This window comes from Trematomus bernacchii, unplaced genomic scaffold (assembly GCF_902827165.1).
Source record: "Trematomus bernacchii unplaced genomic scaffold, fTreBer1.1, whole genome shotgun sequence".
NCBI lineage: Eukaryota > Metazoa > Chordata > Actinopteri > Perciformes > Nototheniidae > Trematomus > Trematomus bernacchii.
In genome coordinates this window covers 9,543,607-9,571,296 of record NW_022988043.1, presented here as the reverse complement: position 1 = coordinate 9,571,296, position 27,690 = coordinate 9,543,607, and the positions used below count along the sequence as shown (strand labels likewise).

At 41.7% G+C, this 27,690-nt stretch overlaps 1 protein-coding gene across 1 annotated transcript; it reads right to left on the bottom strand.

The window, feature by feature from the left end:
* Positions 1–867: 867 nt before the first annotated feature.
* On the bottom strand, positions 868–27,172 carry atxn2 (ataxin 2). The gene is given in 27 exon segments (XM_034117499.1): positions 868–1,091; positions 1,746–1,923; positions 3,404–3,615; positions 4,738–4,929; positions 5,772–5,847; positions 5,849–5,899; positions 7,220–7,413; positions 10,986–11,058; positions 11,625–11,642; positions 12,255–12,401; positions 12,500–12,563; positions 12,960–13,297; positions 13,402–13,472; positions 13,561–13,668; positions 13,829–14,008; positions 14,237–14,410; positions 15,609–15,813; positions 15,816–15,859; positions 16,180–16,352; positions 17,585–17,773; positions 18,045–18,136; positions 18,899–19,023; positions 21,558–21,708; positions 24,078–24,149; positions 24,562–24,621; positions 24,871–24,901; positions 26,398–27,172. Coding segments are annotated over 27 exon segments (3,357 nt in total). The 5' UTR covers positions 26,508–27,172; the 3' UTR covers positions 868–1,062.
* Between the last annotated feature and the right edge of the window lie 518 nt (positions 27,173–27,690).

Genomic DNA, 27,690 nt, shown 5'->3' with positions numbered 1-27,690 from the left:
TCTTCATCATGTGACTTCAGTGTGAGAAGTGGATGATGATGATGCAGCGACATGCAGTAAAAGCTCCAGGAAAAGGTAGTAAAAGTACTCCTGCCACAAAACAGCTTTTAATGGACGAGGCTAAGCGTGTTTTCTGCTCTAAATTCTCTCATTGTATATAGAAACACATGAAATACCCACAATGCAAAGCAACCACAGTAAGCCATTCAGTTTTTAAAACTTTTTTATTTTTTTAAATTTTTTTGCTCATTTTTTTAATTATTTATATTATCTACAAAGTAAAAGTTTTAACTTAAAAGTTACATAAGGGTCAGGTGAGAAGTGGGATCTGATCACCTCAGCCATTATAATTTCATAAATAACTCTCCTCCTGTCCTCTGGGCTGCTGAAACGAGTTTATTTCACAGGAAGCTTCTCGTCATGTCTCGTTTTTAGTTTGGTTAGAAACCGGTCATGTCGTCTGGAAACAAAACGCAGCACATAGCAGCAGCAATAAACAGTATTAGAAGATTAATACTGTCTAAAAAGTTGGAAGATATTTTTTTTTTCAGAACAAGGTGCAGACAAAATACAAGTTCCAGTTGAATTTCTTCTTCACTCTCACTGATTAGTTTCTCTCATTCTCTCGTTCACCTTCTTACTTGGCAAGCTGACTCAAGTTGAAATGTGGGCCCCCTGGAAGTGTGTGTTTTCTTTGTGTGTGTGTGTGTGTGTTTTCTGTGTGTGTGTGTGTGTGTCTGTGTTTTCTGTGTGTGTGTGTGTGTGTGTGTGTGTGTGTGCAGATGTCTGTTAACAGGGGCTAAATAAGAGCAGACTAGCCAGTTAAACTCTAGTTTGTTAAAACATGTCACCGCATCAACCTGTTAACGTTCTCTTATTGCCTAGTCAGGGGGGGAGGGAGGGAGGGAAGGGGAGTGGGGGGAGAGAAAAGCTGATGTGAAGCAAGTCTGGTGAGGATGAGAGAAGAGAGGAGAGGGGAGGGGAGGGCTCTGGTTCTCTTCATCGCGGGGTTATGGAGGCTCTGGTTGAGAAGCGCGTGGCTCGCTGGCGCCCCCCCCCTGTCTACAGCTGCTGCTGATGGTGAGCTTGCACTGCAGGGACGAGACAAAATGGGGGAAATGCTAGAGTCATGGATTCATAGAGAGTTCACAATTATAAACTACATGTCCCACAATGCATCTCGTTTTGTGAGATGCACACTGAAGAGACTTGCAATTATTTTCCCTAGACTTCTGCTGTCAGACGTAGTTAATTATGGAATTATTACCCTATCCGATAATAATCTAATGCAGAGGCAATAATATAATATAATACATTATTTTATATATATATTATATATGTATATTTTTTATATAGTCTTAAAGTTACAACCGGCCCTTTGAGTGCAACCATAATGCTAATGTGGCCCGCAATGAAATTGAGTGACACCCCTGCTCTATGAGAACCAGCAGCTGACCCACACATTGTGGCAGATCAGCATAGACTGCAACCTTTCTTATAACCGGGAAGTATCTAATCTATATTCTATTTTGGGTGAATCTGTGCAGTTTTCACAATGTGTAAAAAAACAAATAAATTGATCTCATTCATTTAACTCGATGTAGACCCAGACCCATGTGCACCAACAGCTAGTGGAGTACAATGACACGTTCATCACACATACAGCTTCACTGTGGAGAGAAAGAAATTAGCAGTATTCCTGACTCCACCCCGCAGGAGTGCTCTGGTGGGTGAAATAAGCGTACCTTGTGGATGCGCCAGGTAGGAGAAGTGTGTGGTGGAGGAGACAGGGATGGGGTTGAGGGCATTCTGGGGCATGGCTTGCTGCGGCCCCCCCGGAGGACCCTGGGTAGCCATCAGCATCATGGTGGGGTGGGTCTGCCCCGGGTGGTGGGACTGCACCAAACCAGACTGCATATGGGCCTGTGAGAGAGCGAGGGGAGAAGTGTGACAAAGTGAAAACAATGACAAAACAGGTTTATTAAAAAGCTTAAAAAACAAGAATCAATGCCATGGCATTCACAACTCCTGCTGTGTTTCTGACAGGAGCTCTGGATGGGTTTTTGTAGAAATTAACAAGATTTGTTTTCCTTATGGCTTAAAGGTCCCCTATTATACCGTTTTTCATCAATATATTATAGGTCTCAGATATATACAAAACATGTCTCTGAAGTGTTTGGCTCAAAATCCCAAACAGATCGTGCATTGTAGCATCCCATAATCCCCTCTGTTTCAGCCCTGTTTCAAAAGTGCTGATTGAAAATAAGGAGCCACTCCCCACGCCCCTCTGAGAGATATTTGGTTAAAAAGAACACATTAGGCGCGTTCACACCGCAGTACTTTTCCCACAAAGGTTCATCAGAACTCTTTAGTTCTCATGAACTAAGTACAGATCGCGTTCACACCGGAATAAGTCCCTGGGGGAGGATTAGGCAAATGAAGCCGCTGACGTCACTTCTTCTTCTTCTGCTTAGGGTTTACTGGCAGGCCGCAAACAACTTCACGGCGTATACTGCCGCCCCGAAGTCCCCGGCCGGAAGTCCCAGCAGCTTCTACTGAAGCCTTCCGAGTAAATCGCCAGAACGCCGACACCTCCTCATCTCCACTGCTCCCATGTTTTCTTTTGTGTTGCCATAAGTTAGTCTCTCTGCGTTTCTGCGCTGGGCTAATGCTAATGCTAATAATGCTAATGCGAGGATAATAAAATGACGGCTTCACAAAACTTTTTGGGAGTTTTACGGGGCGTGGTTTGCATTCTGCCCAGCCAATCAGACATAGGAACCTTTTTCTCCCACGAAAGTACCTGCTCTCTAGCAGGGACGGAAAACTGACGGAAAAGGGGGTAAAAAGGTTCTCATGAACTAATTTTAGTTCCGGCTCTTTTTGGTGTGAACGCGACATTTCTGAACTATATCGGAACTAAAGTGGGAAAAGTACTGCGGTGTGAACGCGCCTAATGGTGCTCTAGGAGGAGATTCAGGTGATAAGGTGTGGGGGGGGGGGTTACCTTGGTTGGTGATTGGCTAATGGTTACACAAGCCAAAAAATCGTTATGACTTCATAAAGTGGCCACAATCTGATCAGCTCATTTTCAGACAGGTTTTTATATAAATGGATCAGGACAAAAAGTGAATGAATCTTTTTTTCCTGAAACTTTCAGAATCTCTTTACACAGAGGGGACACTTATGTATAAAAGACATGAAAAAGTGGATTTTGCATAATAGGTGACCTTTAAACCTTTTCTTATCCACAACCACAGGAAGAGATATACACATCCCAGGAGTCAGAATGCCCAAAAAATATCCACTGCACTTTCCACATTATCACCACCCAACAATGACCCATTCATGAAGCTACCGTTTGTCCTGAAAGCTGATAGGAGGGAGTGATCATGTGACCTACCTGCTGTACGTGGGCCATGTGGTTGTGGTTGTATCCGTGCTGCACCTGCTGGGGGTGGATGTAGACCGTCTGCTGGGCAGAGGGGAACGAGGCCTGGGGGGACTGTGGGTTGGGCCCCGGGGTCATGGAGGGGGGAGTGGGGGCCAAGGCAGAGTACATCTGCTGCTGCTGGGGCTGGTTGGCCAGGTGGAGGGCCTGGGCTGCTGCTGCCGCTGGGACACACATAGACACTGTCTTAGAAAAACAATACTGCTACATATAGTACTGTAACGCTCCATTAGAGACAAGAATCACTGGGAATCCCCATTTGAATCAAGAAGAGAGCAACAAGGGACCTGCGAGGGTCCAAAATAGCTCTCACATCGGCTCCATGGGACGAAATAAACAGTGTGTGTTTGTAATGATTCACTGGTTTTATTTCCCTGCCCACCGTAATGAGTGAGTGGAATCTGCCTGTAGAGAGACAGGATGGGAGCCTTGATCGATCAATGCAAGAACTGTTTATATTTTAAACACATATACACTAATATATTTATGATATTTAAACAGATTTACTTTTTCTTTATGGATATTTTACAAATCACCCTTTTAAACTTTATTCTTTTTTTACTGTCATATAGTATTTCAAACCTGTTTTTCATTTATTCTCTTATTTTTGTATAACTATAATGATCATATAAACGTGTGCCTCGGAAATAATTGTTTACATTAATGGTGACCAAAACGTTTGAGACCCACTGAGATAACTTGGACTAAAGTTAACTATCTAAACACTGAGAGAGTCCTTTAGTTCACTGAGCCTCTCAGTCTGACAGGAGAGGACTCTCCTCCAGCTTGTTGTTGAAAAAGCTCCTTATATCCGTTAGCGTAGCTCGCTAGCACCAGAAGCTAACAACAACGATCTCCGGTACCGGTGCGCTCTCTCTCTCTCCCTTCCACACACACACAGAGCCGAGCTTGAATGAAACACAGAGACCCAGATGTAATTGTACTGTATCATATTATTTTCGAATCAATAATTTTTCAAAAAAAAATGTAATAACCATTTTTCCTCCTGGTCTCTCGCCCCCCCCACTTTGAGAAACACTAGTTTAGGGTGACTTATAAAATCTGTCCAGGGACTACAGATGAAAAATAGCCTCTTGGCTAACTCAGAAATGTTGATTAATGTGCTTAATTAATGTATTCATTTATTTAACAGGGACAGTCCCCGTTAAATAAATGAATACATAAATAAACTTAATGCAACAAAAAGGTAAAAAGTCGTGGTTGGCACGTCGATGTGAGAAATGCTTCTAGAATCTCTTTCCGTGAGGACAGGCAGGGAAGCTCACCTGCGGCCGCCTGCTGGTGCTGGGAGTGCTGCACTGGGCTGGCAGCGGGGTGGTTCTGAGGGACTCCGTGTTGTTGGGGCCCGCCCTGCTGGCCCTGGCCTGTAGGCGTGGCAGAGGGCTGGGGGTGCTGTTGGTGAGGGTGCAAAGTGGCGTTGGGGTGGGGGTACTGCTGAGGCATTGGCCCTGGAGACACTGTGAGACAGGAAGCAGTGTAAGGAGGAACAGAAGAATGTAATGTAAGGTAATTAAATAATTAAAACAGAAATAGAGGTGTGAATCTTTCGGTATCTCGATTTGACTTCGATTCAAAACAATTCAAAATCCATTTTGGATTCAGAAATATGTGGTGCTAGTTTACTTTCTACTCCAGTCGGCTGTGGGTTAATAAAGGCGGTGTGGCTGAGGATGGCATGGAAGTTGAGTAAAAGACGATCCTTGCAGAAGCAGCTAGTCACTGAGAGGAGAACACGGAGCTGGACAGGTGAACTGGGGACTGACTGCTCGCTTTGTCCATACTGCTGTCAATTCATTATGGATTTTATAGTTTGTATTGGTATGTTTAAAAAAACTGGTTGCATGACACCCAATCTCAAATTCAAGAAATAGTTTGCTAATTGAGGGCTAAACTATTCTTAAACTTCCACAAATAAACACTTTATACAAAAAACTACTTTAGCATTTCCCAATTTCTCAGAGACTTCAGAATAGCAAGTTCAAATAATTATAGAAAATAAAATGCTTCATACATTACATAAAAAGACATTGGTAGACATAGGCTAGCTGCCTTTATATATTCAAAGAAATGTGCTAAATAAAAATTGAAATAAACAACACAGTTAAACTGGTATTTTGCCAGATGTTTCAGGATAACTGCCACCCATGTAGAAAGAATTGATTTTGAAGTTGTGAATCGATTCAGAATCAGAGAAGATAAGATTGTACTCCCTCCCCCCCTCCCTCCCCCCTACACACATTATTACCTGCACTTTGTTGCCGGTTGCATATGAACATACACAAGTGGGGTGCTGACGTACCATACATGGTGTGTGTCTGCTCTGGGTACTGTGTGGTGGAGGAGGACACCAGGGTGGGCTGGCCGTGTGTGGGGGGGGGCCATCATCCTGGCACTGCCCTGCATGACAGGACTGAACACATGCTGAGCCTGGAGGACACACAGGGGACCGACAGCATCAGTATTAGAGTGTGTGTGTGTGTGTCTGTGTGTGTGTGTGTGTGTGTGTGTGTGTGTGTGTGTGTGTGTGTGTGTGTGTCATTATAAATAAGGTTTGTCTTTGCCTATGGCAGGGTATCCAACCTCAGATGTACAAACTATATTGTAGCATCAAATAAAGAAAACCAAACATAATTTAACATCTGGTTTGAGCAGATATTTCTCTGGTTTATGTGAATCCGATACATTTTCGACACAAAAAGAAACAATTTAAATTATACTTATTACATGGCTTAGTTGAATACTCGATTCTGATTGGTCAATTCAGAACACGTGACACGTTGTTAATCCAGAACAGACAGACCGCTGTCAAGGACTTATTGACCGTTGTTAAGGACGCTCACATCTGCACAAAGAAGTCCGGTCGATTGAACTGTATACAGTTTGGCTGAAAAGCAAACTGTATAAAAGTTTGCTTTTCAAACTGACAAGACAAGATAGACAAGAAAACAGCGGAGAAGTAACGGGCAGAAACCCTCCTTTTTACGCAGCGGTCCAGACATAGACATGAAACGGCAAAACATATTCAGTTGCCAGTTACTTTGGCATTAGGGCAGGGATATCTAGATACTTCCCAAGGTTTGACATAATGAATTGTGCTACTTTTAAAGCAAGCAAAGATGTTTTCAAATCTGTAATCAAAAAGCTCCGCCTTCCTGCCGTTGCTACGTTTTTCAAACGGTAACAACGGACTATCTTTCTTAGCGGATGCATGTCAATTTAAATCAATACATACAACTATTTTTTAAATCAATAAAAACATTTTCTAAATCCATAAAAGCATTTCAATTCATATTGGGAGTCATGTCGTTACTTTGTTGAGAATGTGGCCTTGTAATAAGCGGGATCCTGATCTGCCTGTCGGGTGTTCTTTTACGCATAATGACCGGCTCGCTGCACATTATCCCTTACTTAATTTAAATTGGTGCCTTGAGTAGGCTTTGAGGATTTTTCTTGTGCGTTCAGCAATGTAATTAGAGTCTAATGAAGTTGTTTTTCCAGAGGTTTTAATCTTTTTCTAACTAGCTCTCATTATCTCATCCCATTTTTATTTATTAATTGAATGTCTCAATGATGTTTAAACCAATACAAATGAAGGAATCCCCTATCATTATGTTTTTCTTAATCACCCTAAAGTCATCTGCCTGTGTTCCTCACTTGACTGTTCACACTGAGTAAAATCCGCTAAAGTAAATACGGACAGCTGTAATGGTGACATATTTCAGTCCACATCGCTCTGACACTCCTCACCTGTGATTGGTAATGTGTCATCTGCTGCACCAGAGGCTGATTGGTGAACTGCTGCGGGCTGCAGGTGAAGTACTGGGCAGAGTAGGCGGGGCTCTGTGCTACAATAGGGGGTCCCGCTGCGGTGGCTGGGTGCATCATGGTGGCCGTGCCTTGGGGGTGGTGCTGCTCTGACCTCTGCTGGGGCATGTTGGGTACTAAAGAGATTTCATGGGGCAGAAGTTTTGTTTAACATTCTATAAACCTGAAACATGATCATGGAGGAAGGAGAAAACTAACTCCTGGTTTTTACGCAAATGATTTACCAAAAAAGCTAGAATACAAGACAGCTGGTAATAAGATAACCCCCCATTCCATTTCTGAAGACAAGCATCAATTGATTAGATGAGTCCTGAGGGGAAAGTTTTTCATGATACGAGTAGTACAAATTATATTAGTAATTTCTGGAGCCTTTTCTCTTGTAAAGGTGAATTAATGCATGTATTAAAACCTGCAATTAATGTAGCTCATCCCAGATAAGTGTAAGGCAAGGCAAGGCAAGTTTATTTATATAGCACCTTTCAACACAAGGCAATTCAAAGTGCTTTACAAAAATGAAAGACATTAAGAAAATGGCATTTAAAAACAGTCATTAAAAAGCAAAGATAATAAAATAAACATTAAAAGAAAAAAATACATGGATAAAAGTTACAGTGCAGTTTAAGATATGAATAGTTCAATTAAAAGCAGCGGCAAAAAGAAAAGTCTTCAGCCTGGATTTAAAAGTAGTAAGAGTTGCAGCGGACCTGCAGGTTTCTAGGAGTTTGTTCCAGATATTTGGAGCATAATAACTGAATGCTGCTTTACCATGTTTAATTCTGACTCTGGGGACAGAAAGCTGACCAGTCCCTGAAGACCTGAGAGTTCTGGATGGTTCATAATTTAGCAGTAGGTCAGAAATGTATTTTGGACCTAAACCATTCAAAGCTTTATAAACCAGCAGCAATATTTTGAAATCTATTCTTTGACACACAGGAAGCCAGTGTAAGGACTTCAGAACAGGGGTGATGTGATCCACTTTCTTAGTGTTAGTGAGGACTCGAGCAGCAGCGTTCTGAATTAGCTGCAGCTTTCTAATAGATATTTTAGTGAGACCTGTAAAGACACCATTGCAGTAGTCGAGTCTACTGAAGATAAAAGCATGGACACGTTTTTCTAAATCCTGCTGTGACATTAGTCTTTTAATCCTAGATATGTTCTTTAGGTGATAGTAGGCTGATTTAGTAACTGTTTTAATGTGACTGTTGAAACTCAGGTCAGAGTCCATGACTACACCTAGATTTCTGGCTTTATCTGTTGTTTTGAACATTGCAGACTGAAGCTCAGCGCTAACTTTTATACGTTCTGCCTTGGCTCCAAAAACCATTACCTCAGTTTTATCTTTGTTTAATTGGAGAAGGTTCTGACACATCCAGTCATTGATTTGTTCAATGCACTTACTCAGTGTTTGAATTGGAGCATAGTCTCCTGGTGAAATTGTTACGTAAATATGTGTGTCATCCGCATAGCTATGGTAACTTATTTTGTTGTTTTTCATTATCTGAGCCAGTGGTAGCATGTAGATCAGGGGTGCCCAACCAGTCGATCGCGAGATGTGTCTAAAAATAGAACAATATTATTCTGTTTTATCGTTAATGTCCTATAACATAATCTTCCTGTGCCAGAATAATGCACTTGAACGCATCAAAGCTTTGTGATTGGCGTGACCCCATGTGTCGGGGCGTGGCTGGTGGGAAGTGGGCACTAGTTCGCTGACGTTGTCCGTGGCAACAGGAGTGACAGTCCGCACACACACAAGACCACAATTATGGCAGAAGCAAAAAAGCCCAAGAGCAAGGCTGCTACCATAGCATCTTATCGTGTCAGTCACGTTCTTGCGAAACACATGAAGTCTTTCAAAGATGGCGAAGTTGTGAAAGAAGCATTCCTGGAGGCTGCCGACGCGCTTTTTGGGGACAGTAAAAATAACAGTAGCATTTCAACAGGTTTTTGATATAATAAAAACTCAAGTTTGATACCGTTATTAATCAGCTGTAAGTTTTAGTTTGTTTGAACTTATTCATTATAATTATTGTACAAAATGGTATAAGAATGCAAACATTAAGATCTGTTCTGTTTAAATTGATTATAGTCTATTATCAATTCAGGTTAAGAAACTAGTGTTGCTTGCATCCTATTTTAAAGGCATTTCTTTTTATACTAAAATGCAAAAAAAAAAAAGGGTTTGATTCTATTAATTTTGTCTTTTTTATTGCACTTTGGCAGCAGATTCCTGTGTAGCTTCAGATCTGAGTTGAGTCTTTTCTTTTTTTCCTGTGTCATATGTGGCAGCACTGTTCAATGTTTCTTGAAAACATTACCCACTGTAGTTTGTGACGTGTGAATAAACTCCAACTCTGTATCAACAACACTGTTGTGTAACTTCAGTTAAATACTTGTATGTGTGTAGATTAGAAAGAGGTAAGATAAAGGATCTGCAGTATTTTATGAAGTATTAATCGTACAAAGGTCAGTTTTATACAAGTAGAAGTGTGTATTTACCTGGTAGTAGGCTGTCAGTAATGGCTACGCCTCTCTATTTGGACTGGTAGATCTCGGCAGACTGGCAACTTTAAAAGTAGCTCTCGGTTCAAAAAAGGTTGGGCACTCCTGATGTAGATGTTAAAGAGAAGAGGCCCCAAGATGGAGCCTTGAGGTACCCCACATGTCATATGTGTCAACTCAGATGTGTATTTACCTATAGAAACAAAATTGTTTCTGTCCTTTAAGTAGGATTCAAACCAATTTAGAACTGTTTCCGAAAGTCCCACCCAGTTTCCTAGTCGGTCTAGTAATATGTTGTGGTCAACAGTATCAAACGCAGCACTGAGATCTAATAATACTAACACTGAAGTTCTGCCACTGTCTGTGTTTAAGTGGATGTCATTGAAGACCTTTACAAGAGCAGTCTCAGTGCTGTGGTTTGGTCGAAAGTCTGACTGGAACACATCCAAACAGTTATTTAAATGCAAGAAATTACTCAACTGTTGAAAAACAACTTTTTCAATGATTTTACCTAGAAATGGCAGGTTTGATATGGGCCTGTAATTGTTCATTACTGAAGCATCAAGATTATTCTTTTTTAAGAGTGGTTTAATGACTGCAGTTTTCAGGGCCTGTGGAAAAACACCTGAGTGAGGAGACTTGTTTACTATATGAAGTAGATCTGAGGCCATGCAATGAAAAACATTTTTGAAAAATCCTGTTGGAATAATATCAAGGCAGCAGGAGGTGTAACCGTTTATTCTTTCCGTTTAACAGTTTTTAACAACTCTGTTATCTTATCTTTTTATTTATTTATTTATTTTTTATTTAACCAGGATAGGTCTCATTGAGATTAAAAACACATGTTCGTACTTCTATAAGCACTGCTTTCTTCTGCCTGTTATGCATGACTTGTATATATGGTCTGTGTCTTTGACTGCTACTGTGCATGTTCTATTTTTCACCAACACTGAAAATCAATTTCCCGCTGGTGTAATGAAGTGTTTTATTAAATCAAGCAGATACACTTTCTGTCAAGCTCAAGGAAGTGGTGAGAATAATTTTGTCCATTAGTAATCATTATGTTGACCTGCTACTTATTATAATACATGATGCATTCAGGGCCAGATGGAAAGAGAGAGAGAGAGAGAGAGAGAGCCAGCAGGAGAGGTGGGAGGCAAAAGAGCAAAGCGGTGGTTGTTCTCACCTTTACCTGGTCTGTAGGGTTTAGACTGGCCGACTGTCATGTGAGGCATCTGGACCTGGTACATAGCTGGAGCCTGGAGTCATGAAGGGGGGAGTGAAGAAAACAAGTTCATACTTAATCTTCTCGGGACACTTTATCATCATTTCTACAACAATGAAACCAGCCTTTGACTTACAACATGTGACTGTATGCTTTCTTTTGTGGCATTACTCTTACAACCCGTCTGTGAGGCTGAACTATTCAGCTGGTAGCTTGGGTAGCTAACCCCTCACCCAATACATACAAAACAAATGGAATAGGTATGTGCATCTTACCTGGGGCCACATGCATTTTCTATGCCCGTCTCTTATTGGTCAGAAAAAGGTGACCCAAACTCTATTTGTCATCTCCTATTCCTGTAACATTACCTTTATTTTACAAACAGTGCTGCAGCATAAACAAAGAGGCTCAAACTCTTATGAGCTGACAGCCATGTGATAAACGGGTGAACCAAAGTCTATCCGTGATGACAGTTTAGAATGGATTGCAATAAGAAGTTGGCAAACCAACATCTGATGGCATTATTTGAACAAGCAAGAAAAACATCTTAAGACAGATTGGGCTTTTAAAAAACAAAAGGATTAAAAAAAATTCACAAACCTTCCATATTATGCTTTTCTAAGGGAGCGAGAGAGAGAGAGGAGGAGGGGGAGAAAAGGAAAAAAGAACCACTCTTAGATTCACCAAGTTATTTTATCGTTTACACGTGTCTGATGTTGGATCACCAAGTTTTTCTTAAAGCAACAACGGGAAACGTATAGATTTACATCTACAAATGTAAAAGCTTTCATCAGAAATATGGTCAATACCTTTGACATAATAATATATACAAAAATGATGTACGATTCCTCCTGTTATCCCAAATATAAGAAAACATTTCTTAAATATTTCAACAAAAAAACTGTGTCTGAAAGATGACAGAAGAAAGAAAAGTTGTAAAATGATAACAAGGTGTAGAAAAAAAAAAAAGTTAAGAAAAGTAGCCTATTGAAAAATAAATTAATAAGAAAAAAATATATGTTGACGTGCATTATAAATTAATCAAAGAGAGGATATTAGAAGAAAATACCAAATGAGGACAAACATTAGCAGACATGTTGGGAGACATACTGGTGATCGTGAGGGATGTGTTTACAACTACGATGGAATGTGACACATTAAGGGTGATTGAAAAGAAACAAGCAACCTTTCAGTTTTCATACTGCACATTTCAGCATGCCGGGGTCTCACCTGCACTCCGGGGCTGACTGGTGTGAGAGGATACATCTGGGGGAAGCACACTGTCTGTCCGTAGACAGCGGGGGGCTGCTGCACCACGATGGAGGGGCTGGGCTGGCCCTGAGGCCGGGGGGGCGTCGGGGTGTTGGCTGGTTTGGGCTGATGAAGGAGCATGGAAAAACAGACATGGAAAGTTAGTCAAATAACATGCTCAGTGTGTCATATTTAAATAGTCTTGTCTGGCACAGCATACTGACCTGCGTGTTAAACCTGGGTTTGAACTCATGGGCATTCGGGTTCAGAGTTGATTTTCTCACTTGACTGCAGGAGGAAAGCAAACAGTGAAGAAGTATACATTTGACAGTCATCAAATGTATATATTCCTTTAAAAAGACTAACATATTTCCTAAAACAGCTGGGCAAACAATCCTCAAACAGGAATAAGCATTGCATTGTGGACTATTTTCAGCAGCTGATTAAAACACATTTGGTTATCTAGTGAGTATATCAGGCAGCACAGTGTAGCACATTGATGTGTTTTGAATAGTGTTCGGGCCACAATGGATTTTAATATACCAGGCTTTGACTACACATAAAATACTTGTTAGGATCAAGACTATGTTGGTTTTGGTCTTTCCATGTGAGTTGTTGATGCCAGGATAAACACAGAGCAGCCCCACTTATCCTTTAAACATACGTTCAGTCTCATCCACTCACTCGTGTACGGCCTCCTTTTTCTCCTCCTTCTCTTCATGCTTGGCTCCGCTGAATGAGGACGTGGCGTTGGTCTGGACTCCCTGTGATGCCACATCAAGCCCCGCCCTCTTCTGGTCAGGGGCTGAGGGGGACGGGGACAGAGCAGCAGGGCTGCCAGGCTTACTGGCGTTTGTGGTGGATGGAGCAGGTGCTCCACCAGCCACACCGTCTTCAGGGCCCTCCCGCCCCACTGAGGAGGCTTTGTCCATGGGAAGATCTTTCGGCTTGTCTGCTGGATCTCTGGGGGGCTTGGTCATCATTGGGTCAAAGGCAGGGTCTGAGTTTGAACTAGACTGCAACTGGAAAAGGAGAAATTAAATTAAAAGAGTTAGAGGAGGCGCATTCAAGCTCTAGTGCTGCCTCAAAAACATGAGGTGAGTTAGGCCAGATTTCCAACACTTACCCTAAAATCTACACTGAATTTCTTTAAATTATCTATTTGTTTTCTGTGGTCTGGTGCCATAGAAGGGGGTCCTGTAAGGCAAGTAGAGAGATACACAATTGAGGTTTTCAGTGATAACCAAATAGATACAGTCAACATGCTGACCGGTGTGAGCTGTACCTTTACAGACTGGTCTGGTGACACTAGGTGAGCTGTCCAAGGGCTTGATGTTCTCCTTGTTAGCCGTGGGGGATGTCTGTCTTGTCTCTTGGACGCGACACTCTTTTGCTTTAACAGAAAAACAGTCATTAGACTCCCAGCAAAAAACACATGCTTCTGGCAGTGACAGAACGTACACTAAAACGTCAAATCCACAAATCAGGTGTTACATTCTGCACAACAATCATTCATTCAATCAATCTCAATGAAAGTGTTACTTTCACATTACCATCTGCCGAAGAAGAGGTGACCATGTTGGGGGCGGGGCTAGCAGCATTAGGAGAGGAAGCTGATGTTGCTGTAGAAACGGTTTCCACAGGAGCAGCTCCTGTCTGGGCTGCTGGGAGGGAGGAGGAGCCAGAAGAGGCTCCACCCATATTATTCTGTCGGGGGGAGCGAGGTCTGTGAGCTGAGGAGGGGAAGAAGAAATTATTACAAATAATATAAAACATTTCTAAGTTACCCCAATCAACTTGGCCATTACAAGTTTAGAAGTAATGAAATACTTTAGGCTTTCACCCATGATTGCACATTGTTATATTGAAACCGTTGAAAGATTTTATGTTCAATGCACAGCTCTTAAAACGTGCGCAGAAATGTTCCTACAGTTGGACATGGAAGCAAAAATCTATTCTACCTCCGCTAACCACAGAGGACCATGTCCCTCCAGAGGAGCTGCTCCTGGTTGGTGGAGTCACTGGGACCTCTCCAGGAGCATTGTGGGAAATGAAATCCCCTCCGGTGGTCCTACAGGGTGGCGCTCTGTGAGAACGAGGCGTCCGCTGGGATTTAGGAGACATCCTGGGTGGGCCTGTGGATGAAGAAAGACAGATGAGGACAGACAGAACGGTGAATGCAGACCGTGGAGGCAAGGTAAACACTGACAGCCTGTGTACACTCCTGCTGTGGAGGATTCTCTTAAACTCGTCTTTGTCCTACACATTCTTTAAAAAACCCAAACCTCTGCACAGAGTACATCTTATTCAAGGTTTAAATATCACATCACACAGTCATGTTATTTGTTGACATGCATGTTAGTGGAGGATCTGCAGATAATCCTGTAAAGTGATCAAAACACATCACACTTCAAACCAAAGCCAAGTGAAGTGAGGGAGGGGAAACGGGGAGAGGAGGAAAAAGGTGAGGAGGGAAGCTGTATTTCAGAAATCACCTTTTAGCAGTTTGTATGGTGTTTCACAAGCGACGGCACACTGCAAAACTGATCTTTGGCTGAACATAGGTTCAATCATTTCCCATTTTACTCCCATTAAAAATGTGATCAACAGATCAAACTTGCTGGGTCTCATCAGAGGTGCAACTGACTTGTAAAATGTTTTAAGCAAAAGAGGTGGCTAACAAGTTGAAGCTCAAAGCTTTTCATTTAACCTCATATTGGTTGATATTATTTCAAATCCAGTGCTTGAGTACAAAGCCAACACAACACAAAATGACATGATTAAGCACAGTCTGAATAGAGACCAACTGATACAAATATAGAAATCGAGCCTTTGAAATGTTTCCTTCGTTCCTTTTAGGGTAACATCTGTTTTTAATGATTTAATCAGCAACAACATTCCTTATTAGCCAAAATGTTGCGATGTCTGTTCTTCCTCTTGAAGGCTCCATAAGAAGCATTATGAGACACTGGTGCCATGGTGATCTAACATTACAAAGCAAACATCGAGGGGCACCCACATGCCAAGCTGAAACGCTCTCACACTTTGATAGAGGATCCTCTTAGTGGCTTACCAAATCCTCAACATTTCCATCTGTATGGAAATTGCAAATATGACCCCAAATCAGTCTGAAGAAGCAACTTCACCCGTTTTAATGTTCCACACTAGACCTGGGCAAATGTATTTTTGAAAGTAGTTTGCCTATTTAACTTTTAAGACGCTTCTAACATCTTTCAGTGTAATTGTCATGGAATATAATTTCCACATTGAGCTCAATCCCTCCACCTTCAACTCATGCCTTTGCCCAGGTCTGCTCCACACTGATGTGGCTACCTTCTGAAGACATGCGTTTGGGCAGAGTGGAGGCTGGTGACGTAGGCCCATGGTGGGAAAAGGAGGATGAGGAGGAGGGATAGGAGGGGTGGGATGAATGAGAGGGAGGCCTGGAAGGTCGAGAGGGGGGTCTGGAGGGTGGCCTGGTGGGCGTGGTCGCCCTAGGAGGCAGGGAGGAGGGGCCAGACTGGTAACGAGGGGGGGGGGGCGGGAGGAAGGAGACGGACAGGGTGAGTGCCAATGGGATGAACCTAAAAGAGGGAAGGACAAATGATCAAGGATGACAAATGGCAGATAACAACAAGTAATAGTGGGGGAAACCAAGATATAGCAGGAATATAAGGAAGGGGAGATTAATAAATATGAGAAAGAATGATAAGGCGGAAATATTATTATTAAAAAATTAACAGCAACAACGAATATGAACATCCCCCAGACTCTGATTAAGAACTGGCTTTAAATCAGTAAAAGGACAGGATGGGAGAGAACAGTATCTGGCCCTCTGTAGTATGTGGTTGTTTAGCATTTAGCATGTAGCCCCATAGGTTTGTGTGTGACTTATTAAACATACCTCCGTTAACCACTCTCTGGTCAGCCCCGGCGCTGGGACTGTAGTCGTGAGGTCCTGCTCGAGGAGCCGAGGGGCCCGCTGAGCTCTGAGCCAGGCGAGATGGGTTCTGACGTCCCGGGCCCCAGGACATCGTCTCCCTGCTCCTCTGACCCGGAGGAATGTACTTGTTCTCTCTGCATACAGACACACACAGGCAAATGGTTTAGTCAAATACATCTGACGATAATAGATAATTAAGGAGGGAAGAATTCATTCTACATTATTACATTCAACTACATCAGTTCTCATCAGCCAAGATGAGCATGTTATTTAAATTACTAAGAAGTCTTTTTTCTGGGATTGCCTATGTGTACTTAGTGTATTTGCTGGAATAACTTAGACTGCAGGCATTAGGTTTACACATGTAGGTATTATTCTTCGTGTTGTATGGCATGCAACTATAAATAAAATCTACGTACATAAAGTACAAATGTCCTTCACTTGTAAAGTCTTCATTAAGATATCAGGCAGTGGAAATAAACTCTGTACACAAGTGTGTAGGATTCCCTTTTTATTCCACAGGTACTGTGTTTATTAAGATACTGTATAACTGCTCTATGATGAAAATGTATCTCTGATTTTATAGTCAATTTTAATGCATAACTATGTAGCGGTTTGTTAAAAAGGGGTGCAAGTAATATGATATTGAATCATTTATAACAATAAAACATGAATGATGTCTGCTCCAACACATCTACATGCCATTAAGATTGAAACAGACAAGGCCAGTGCTATAACTTTAAAGAATGCATATTTAATGATAATAATAATGACAATAAAAATATATAGTATAAATTCACTTTTATTATATAAAGTATAAACTATGTTAAAGGTGGGGTAGGTAATTTTGGAGAAACCAGCTCGAGTGCGCTAGATTTTGAAAATACACAACCGGATAAAATCTGCCACTACAGAGCCCCTCCTCCAACACACACGAACGTGCACATGACCAATGAGGGCACGAGATAAGTTTGTGCACAGATGGAAGGCTGACAGGCAGGTAGGCCATCCAGTTATTTTAGCCGGGCCGGCTAAAATGATTGGTCGTGCTTTTTACAGTATTACGGCTTCCACAGATGACATTTTTTTATGGATTTTTTGTCAAAGCACTTAAGATATTCATTGCTATCGGGATGTTAAGAGCATTCCATGGAATATAACAAAAAGTGTATCTCGAGCCGGTTTCTCAAACTTACCTACCCCACCTTTAATGTTGCAGTGTTGTACTGAAGCATTTTAAAAAGCAGCTGGCATTGCATCATGAGCCAATTACAAACAAGAAGAACTAATAAAAATGAACAATCCGCAATTAAACCATTTTAATGTTGTATTGGCCCTTAAGTGTCTATGTGTGTCCTGGTCTCACCTGCTCAGTGTGTGGGTCTCCCGATCCCCTCTCATCACAGCAGTATACTTCTCCTCCTCAGAGCGCTCATCGTTCTCTAAGGCCACGCGGGCCTTGTATGTGGCGCTGCCCTCAATCTCCTCGGCCAGCTGGGCAGCACGCGCCTCCCTCTTGAGGAACTCTTCTGAGTTGTCCCTCTCCAGGGGGACCCTGGGAAACAAGGACAGGTCAGACAAGGTCAGCAGGCTGATGGAGGGACTTGGGGAGGACTGATATCATGTTTTACTTCTATCAGAAGATGTCATAGCAAGATTATGTTCAGACATATTGACAATAAATTCAGAAGTCATTATTTTATTACAAAATACAGTATAAGGAGTATGACATGTAGATGTCGTCTATACAGGAGAAGGCATGATATTGAACAGAATAAACACAAAGTGATGCATACAGAGCAGAACACAAACATAGAAAGGCTTACGTGTATGTGGACAGGCTGCTGTCATATGTAGACAACACTCCATACTTCTCCTCGTTGTATTTAAACATGTCATTGGGGTCCCACCCATTTGACTGATATCGAGAGAGAAGCAGAAAAGAAAGAGATTTTCACTAGAGGTCTATTAACACATTATCAATGCTGTGGATCAGATGAGTTGTGTCCCTGTTACGGTACGTCTACACAGCAGCGTTAAAAAAATCTTGGAGGTGGGCGTATCTGAAGCTTGGGGATTTTTTGCGAACAACCAATCACATGAATCTCCCGTCCGCGACATACGAAGCCAAAAAGCCCGAAGTAAACTGGATATAAACTCCCCAAAACAGGTGAAAACATACCACTGTCTCTGCCACCTCCCTCCATGCCTGGCTCCTCCGGTTTATATCCCGGTAGGTCTGGTCATAAAGCACCGGGTGATTCCCTACCGCTAATTTCTCCTCCATTTTTTGGAATATGAGGAAATGACCTGCGGTATGTCTCTCCCAGCATACACGCCGTTTGATTGGCTAGAGCTTGAACTGTCAGATTTGCGTACACGGGATTTGATTGGCTGACGCTTCCACCTCAGCCTCAAAAGTTGAACATTGTTCAACTTTGAATCCTGAAAATCCTGAAAATCTCCGCTCGCCTGCCCACAATGCATTTCGGCGAAAAGTGAGGGAAAGTGACGTCACTCCATTCAAAGTGAATGGGCAGAAGCGTTTCAAGATTTTTTTAACGCTGCTGTGTAGACGCACCGTTAGAGACACAACTCATCATATGAGGGCCTGTATGGACTCTATGGGGTAACTTATACAGCATCAATGCATTTGTTGTGTTGGTGTCTGTTTTCTTACGACATCGGTGTCCAGAGACTCCAGGCTGTCAGAGTTGTGGGTCTCTCCTCCATCCCAGGGCTCTAGATCCTTCTCTTTATGCTCGCCATTGATCTTACCGCTCACTGCAGCATCTGTGAAGTTGTCTGCGGCACAGACAAAGAACGCATATTTCTGTACAGCACACACACTCAAAAACACATCCGCATAAGCTCATGATGGTATACAGTCACATGGCTGCAATCTCACTGTTTATGCAGGAAAGCACTCATGCCTTAAGAGCTTCTTCTGCATGCTTTCAAAGCAAGGGTCTATTTGTGGGGAAGGAGTGTGGGTTCACCAGGCACACCCACTCTCAATAAGGCATGGATCTAACTGAATTGGGAAATAGAATCCTTTCAAAAAATTCAAAGCTTTTGCTTGAGCAAGTCCTGGTAAAACCAACAAGGATCAAATGTTCCGACTGTGAGCAAGAATTTGAAAACAGCCTTGTGAAAAAGGCAAAGAGCGAGTTCCCAATTAATACATCGGCTTGTAAAAATATGTACTAATCAAACCACTAAGGTGCTAACATAATGGTAAAGAATTTTGTGAATAAAATGTAGGTTTGTCAAAATGTCTACAAGGCCAAGTTTGGGAGTGTGTGCAGTGTAAAATGCTATGAATATATAAAAAAATGTTCTAATTGAATAACGATATTGAAATGTTGAACTATGGACTGATTGTCACAACTGACATTACTTTTTGTTATTACAGAAAATATGAAGTACTAAAAAAAAAAAAAACTACTGTTGGATACTGAATTCCAGTTTCAAACGTGAACGGTACCGAATCATACATGGCTCAACCATAACCACTTACAGGCATGCTCAAAGAAAAGCAAATATCTGAAAGGAACTCTAATCCCATGTCAGCACCATATATACAGTCTATGGTCAGCACTAGCCTGCACTCACATTCTCAGAACTGGCACTAATGGACTGCATGCATTAAGCACATCAGCCACCTGGAGTTACATAACTCAGCCATCCCAATTTATCCAACAATACTGTGCATCAAAGCATTTAAAGTGCACTGAACAGGCCTGAGTTATATTAGTAAAGGTGGTTGATATGCTATATCCATACTGTCCATTAAGGGAATTGCACATTCAATAAGGAATATTTACAAATTAAACATAGTGAGGGGTAAGCAAACATGCATGTGGATGTTAGTCAGTCATATGACCTCAGACTTCAGGGTCAAAATTAATTAAACATCCTTATATGGTTCATAAAATAGAACTTAATTTGAGTTTCAATACAATGCTTAGAAGGTAAATTAGGGTTCTAATGTTCAACACATTTTCAATCTGTTGCTTTCAATGGAATCATGCATATATTTTCTCTTTTCCATTTAGATTTGATTTAATCTGAGCTCTGGTTCAGTAAGGTTAAATTAAAACGCTGCAGCAGAACCTCATGTTCATGAGTGACCATGGCTGCATATAGGCTCCATTAGAGCTATTGCCAAAAACATTAAATAATGATTAATTCAAATAAAACTAAACATCTAATTTTGAAACATAACTTTGATTGACAGCTGAAAAATACTGGTAAAATAAGTATTCGTGTTACGGTAGTTCAAGTGGCAACTCTTCCACTGAAAGCAACATCCAGTCAAAAGATAACAAAAATACTGAACAGATGGAGCAGGACTGACATGGATGAGACTTTTTGATGTTTTTCTCAGGTATCATGAAAGCGGTGATCCCCAAATGATATCATAACATTGAATTTAAGAAGCAGCCACAAATCAGACCCCAAGAGATTCAAATTAGTTTGAGTGCATAGAGTAGAAAACAGCCATATATTACCTGTGTCAGAGGGGACTAGAGCATTGGAGAGGAGAGACAGACAGAGAGATGATAGAGTCAGAAGCTGGACTGACAGACAGAATGACTGACCGGGGATCACAGTTTATCGTTTAAAAAAAACTATAGAGTGGTTTTAGTCAGGCTGTGTCTTGCAGACCCCCCCACATCACCTTAATTCATTTATTCAGTTGAAACCTTCAAAATCAAAATAACATTTTAACAAAATAATACTACCAACATTGGCATAGTGCTTTAGTTCAATTTCCAGTCAGTACACAATTATTGAATTGAACAGGATTACTATTGTATTTAACAAGTGGCACCAGTGTAGTGCCATCTCCATGAATCATGTGGCGAGATCCTCACTATTTTTTTACCTGTTCATTTTGAGAAAATAAAACCATCCCACACAGCCCATTATTGTAGAAGAATTGTATGGGTCAAGACTAATTAGATGAAGAAGACTCATTAAGCTTTTATTGAGTGTCCTTGCTGCACTAGGGCAGGCCTTTGGAACAATCAATATATCACGTTAGTCATCAATAACTGGCCACTCAGAGAGGACACACAAGATTTAACTCATGGTAAAGCCACTGGCACTTCATCGTAGTGAATACAGTCTGAAGCTAATCAAAATGTGGTCTGTATTCAATGATGGGCTTAAGCTCTGTTTATGTTTGTGTATGTGCAATGAATACTAGATGTCAAACTCACCTACTCACGTTGTCTATGCACTATGGGTTTAAAGTATGTACAAGAATATGTTTTCTAAGACTTCTATTCATGTGCCCAGATAATATTTATCACCCCATATGCCCTCAGTACCTTTCCTGGCAAAATTCAGGTCCACATCTTTGAAGGTCACCACTACGACATCTGAGGCCTTGAATATAATGCTCTCCACAATATCCTCTTTCCTGGGAGCTATGCTCGGCTCTGGGCTCTTTCTGTGGGCTGCATCTAGCACCAGGTCACACTGAGGGAGGAAGTCAGGTTCATTAGATTAAAGGGGAATCTGAATTACAGCAAAAGCATTATGTCATTCCAATCAGGCACCACATTAGCTGACTAGTATGAAAATAAATTAAATTAGCAGTATTTTAATAAACAATTAATATTTTAAGTAAGTAAAAATGCCAAACATTTTCTGGTTCTAGTTTCTTAGAAAAGATGTGCTGCTGTCTCTCTCCATCTTCTATAATTGTAAATTAAAGATATTTTCCTTTTGTTGCTAAAGCAATTTGAAAAATGTGACCGCATATATAAAGAAAGTTAGATTGACAAGGAATTGAGTTCTGGTCATTCAATGGCATCCACATAAGTTTGGGGAGATTCTGACCTTCATTTTTTTCAACCAAAAGGAGTAAACAACTAGTAAATATAATACAATCCTGCAACCAAATTTGTTTGACTCATGGGTGGTGAAAATGTTAGTATGTTGGAATATTCAGCTTGTATACACTATGGTAATAAAAGCCAAATGTGATGCTTTGTTTTGGGTCTGAAAACAATGGGTTGTTTTTGCCAGTGGGAGCACACAACATTTGATTCATTTTTGAATATCTTGCCAGCACTTTTCACATTTAGCCACATGACCTTATAATAAAGCTGGGAGGTTTAACATACTTAGTCCACACGGAGACAAAAACTAAAACGAACCGAGGTCGATATCAAAAAAGTATTCCGTCCACACAGACTCGGCACCAGAAACGTGTCCGTCCACACGAGACGGCTCGACCCGCTGGAGACGCTGTAGTACACATGCCGGGCCTGTAAGTGGCGCTGTACTTCCGCCACAAAATACACCAAAAGCAGCGAATAAGACCCCCCGAGCATGGTTGCCATGGTTGCCCTTCTGTTTATTCTCCGTGGTGGATTTAGCAACATGTAGTTCATGTAGTTCTCCATGTCCACTTGTTGATGATGGTTGTGGTAGAGGAGCTGTAGATTTTGCACTAACATCTGTATCATGGTCAGTAGCGTCTGGAGCACGAAAGCAACCCTGTGATCCGCCATTGTTGTTGGCGAAACACATCAGCAATGACGCGGGTGACGCGGGGGTGAGCAGGAGAGGTGGGGAGAGGCGGGGCTATGGCGTCATCGTTATCAGGAAATGATCGTATAGGGCGTACACACAGAGCCGTTTGGCCCCCCAGAGCGTTTCGTCTGCAGATCTACCCACCTTGGGACCCGTTATCGTTATCGTTATCCGCGTTTCCGTGTCGGCCTCGTGTGGACGAACCGTCTATACGATAGAGAACTGTAGCGGATACAACCCGTTTCGTCTCCGTGTGGACGGGGCCTTAGTACCAACGCTGCTGTTTGGTGTGAAAATAGGGCATAATGGAGGTAATTGAAATCCCATCAAGAACTGAAGTTAGAGCCAAGCCTCTGCAGAGTGAACAGCAGTGGTGTAGTGGTCGTTGGACACGGAGGATCGCCGTCCCCCCACTTATTTGGAGCCCCCACTTTTTTGAAGAATGATTTTTTTTTATAATCTAATAAATATAAAATCATTGCCAGTGTTATCAGTTGCAAGTGTGTATTTATTGTAATAATGACAAAAACATAAAACATTTCACAGTAACTATAATAAAAACATAGCTCAAGTATTTATGCAACTTGATTTGAAGCGTGTGTGTGTGTGAGGGGCAGCACTGTGTGTGTGTGTGTGTGTAGGGTGACCAGGTGTCCCGCTTTGTGCGGGACTGCACACAGCATTTTTATCATTTGTCCCGCGTCCCACAAATTGAGACTATGTCCCGCATTTGAGTGACAGTCGCGCAGAAAGGCCGGCTCGGTTCGCTGACAGCCGGCACCGCCCTTTATTATTATATTTTTTAAACGGCATCATGTAAGTTGCGCTGACAGGCGACAGAGGTCCACAGAGGTCCACAGAGGTCCACAGAGGTCCACAGAGGTCCACAGTGTACCCCCCCCCCGTTGACAGTTCACAAGCGCGTCCATAGTGTCTCTCCCCCCCCCGCCCCGTCCACCCAGTAAAAAAATCCCCACTACACCACTGGTGAACAGGACAGAACATGTCTACCATTGCTCAGGTTAAGCTTCTCATTTGTGCAGAATGAAATGTTCCTCTCTGGGAAAGAATTGGAGAATACTTCAACTTAAAAAGGGAAGATGGTGGCCACACACTTCCCCTCCATAAAAGGGAAGATGGATAGGGCGATCTTTACCCGAGCCACCTCAGGGGTCAAGCTGCTATTGAGTGCTGGCTGGGCACTATCTTCCCAGTATAGCAACCTTAATCATTAGCAGTGCTACTAAGGAAATGACAGATCTAGCTCCATATAACCACCTAGAAAGGACACAGTGTTTGATCCTTACCTCTGGACCGTATGTTTTAAATACTCCTTCGTAAACTGCTCCATTTTTTACTTTCAGCTCACACTTGGTGCCCTGTGAATAAATAGGCCTGGCATTATTCACTGTATGCGAAACACATTTATGTTCGTGCCAATGTCAATTTACACATTCAAAAACAAGTTGAGAAACCTATCTGCTGTAAGAAGACAAATGATTGATCAATCTCTGCTGTGTTTATGCAACCAGCTGTCTCTACAGTTTGCACAGGCTTTGTTTATAGCAGCGTAGACATTTTAAGGAAAGAGCATGTGGGGAAATACAGACTGCAGTACATAAGGCTGTTACAAATGTATTTACAGTAGGCACAATACGGTTCAAACATCGTGTCTTTTGAAAACTGCTCATGTCTCTGTTCCTTGTGTTTGAAGCACAGGAGCAAGAGTGCAAAAGGACATGCTAGACATAACTAAGAAAACTTAACATGACAGATACAAAGCAAACATACCACCACTGAAGTCAAGACATGGACCATCCTCATGTTTGCATATACACCATTGAAAATGACCTAAAGGAAAAACACAGTTAATTTTTGTTGTTCCCTATTTCTAAAGAAAATTGTGCAAGATAGGCATATGTCCCTTTTTTTCAATTCAATATGCGTAACAATAAACATATATCCTACCACTGAATTCATGCATTCTCTCAGGACTTTTCTGTGCCATGTTTAAACTAAATTGCCTTAAATAGAAAACTGACACTGTATTCATGTGGCAGCTTTGTTCCACTGATTTATGAGAGTTAACCAGTTACTTACCGCTGCAGGGCCTTTACCACTGTGTCTCCCCCTGAAAGAAAAATGCCATTGTTGTCAAACTATTATCACTGAAGTTCCTGCTTTCATACTAAAACAAAGCACTCTTTAATGGGGACAACTGTAGACTGAATTGTAGAAATATTAAGAGGTGGAGGTGTGCATCTTAAGATGATACAAAGCCCAAGAATCATAATCAATGCATTATCTTGTTTAATCTACATGGAAATGTCTTGAAAATGTACATTTATTGTTACATAGACAAATGCATTACATAGATAATGCTATGCAGAATCTGAAATTACCCACAGATTCCAGGATATGTTCCTGGTTGGAATAATGTTCAACGGGCCTTCAGCCAAACACTCTGTAGCCTACATTTTTCCCAAGCATGTCCTAAAATGCACCTTGTTCAGCAGCTGGCACATGGCCAGGCTTTTACACTCGATTCGATAGGTAATGGCACCTCTCTTTACATGATATCCACTGGCCAATATGCTCACTTGAACACAGTCAGCTCCTAAATAATAAAATTAAACCAGTCTAATTGAAATATGCTGATTTTGTATGCATGAGTCCAGCTGTTCTTATCGTATTCCACAACATCTTTGCACGGCCTTAATGGATGAAGATCGACACAATGAATGGGACGAACTGTCCTAGTGACCGGTGGATAGAAGCCGGACCAAATAAACCCCAGAAATAAAAGGTACGCAAGCAGCTTCTGCAATGACCGTTTGTGTTAGCTTAATCTTAGGACGGCATGTCATGTACAGAAATGTCATGCTTCAAGGACATTATTTCAGAGGAGCAGCTACAGCAACGTCAAGGTTGAAAGCCCGTCGGTCTATAATTCCCCCTTCTCCTCCTCACCCGCCCCCTTTCTCTCGTGCGCCCACACGTTTTTATCAATTTCTTGGCAAACCCATTGCAGCAATGTTGCGGTTACGTACCAACATAGATTACAGTAAACTGACAACAAACACAGCTGTTTTATCGCAGTCTTTTTCGTTGCAAAATTCCCTGGGCTGTCCCGTTAGCTAGCCGCTGTAATACTGAATGAGGCAAGTGCATTGAATTACAAGCATGGGCTGTCAAACGGCTAATTAACGCAAGCTAAATAGACTCCAAGCTCATCGCAAACTGATATCAGCCACTTGGCAAGCAACATCACTGCTACACACATGGAGGAAAATATGTGTCTCCACTGAAACATGCTTAAACATTTAATCAGAGATGTGTTATCCACCGTGCAAGAGGAGGTAACGTTACGTCGAAGTTGCAACATTATTAGGGCAAGCTGACAGGCCTCGCTAGCTAAACTGCATAACGTTATGCTAGGTGACCAACACGTCGCAAGGCCCACATAACGTTCAGAAACGCGTACAAGTTTTGGACCACTTAACGGGGATGTCATCTTTCAAAACTGGCCCTGTTGCAAGTGACTGTATCCAAGTATTAATACATAGCCTCATTAGCCCCTGCTGCTGTGTTTTTATTTAGCTTAGTTCACGTTTTTATTGTACAGACCTGCCCAGATTCTGTCTTCCCCCTCCGCTTCCTCCGGTACCGGCGGCGGCGGCTCCAGCCGTGTTGCCACCGCCGGGCTTGCTGCGATTTCCACCGGCCTTCATTGACATGGTGATCCCATAAAAGACAGCGTCTGAAAACGACCAATTAACACCGCAATTCCTTGACGATAGGGCGGTGTGATGTGTGACAGCTCGCTAACGTTAGCAATCCTAAAATGTGTCTAGCTAGTACCAGGGTAATGTCAACGTGCCTCTTGAGGAAGATGCTATGCTAAGACACTAGCTGGCTAACAGTTGCTATCTATATTAGCAATCTGTACAATTACTGTTAAAAACGGGAAAAAAATATATTTTAAAAAGACAACAAGTGACAATCACTCTCGCAAAAATAAAAACGAGTGTTAGACCTCTTGTCAATTCGTTGTGTAATCCTAACAGAAAAATACGTTAATCTCAAATCGGGTTTACAGCTATCTCAGGTTCTTGCCGTTGCTAACAGCGAAAAGACCAAAACAGTCTGAAAGGGGACAAAAAACAGCGGAGGGATATATGATAGGTGTAACGGCTGAAACATATAATCACATATTCCTACACTGTTTCTTTGACGACAATCGATCCGCTAAAAAGAAAAGACAAAGGTAGTCACATTCAATCTAAACCACCACACAAAATAAATAGATCCTCGTTTGTTTTGCCAAAAATCCACATAAAACATGGCACTATTTTCAGGAAGTCCCGGAATTCTCGACGGCTGTTTTGAGGCATCCACGTGAGCCGGCAAACACACTGCACACAGCCGCTCTCACATAGAAACACACTATCTACACGCTGCTTGTATATGGAAATTAAAGGGCAGTCCGTTTCACACGTTTGACATGTAATGTGGGAATAAGATTTATTTACAATAAATAGGTGTGTTCTATATTATGAATCTTCTTATTGTAGGCTATATTGAAATGTATAATACAAATGGTCAAAATAACATAACTCAACTCAAACATGAAATGAAACTGTACTTTGAAACACTAAAAGTAGCCTACTGAAAAATCAGAAAGCCACCATGACTATCATCTATGACTACTTTTAATGTAGATATGTCTCCTTTTATCTCTTCTTGTTTTTTCTTTTTCCCAAATTGAACTCCTCATGTATGATGTAATGTTACGTTTTATTTATTTTTTAATTCACTTGCACATTAGCACATAATAGGATAACAAGTTATGTTGCTTGAAAAACAGTAAGCAATTCCTATACATTGCATATCATTTAAACACACTATTTATGTCCAATA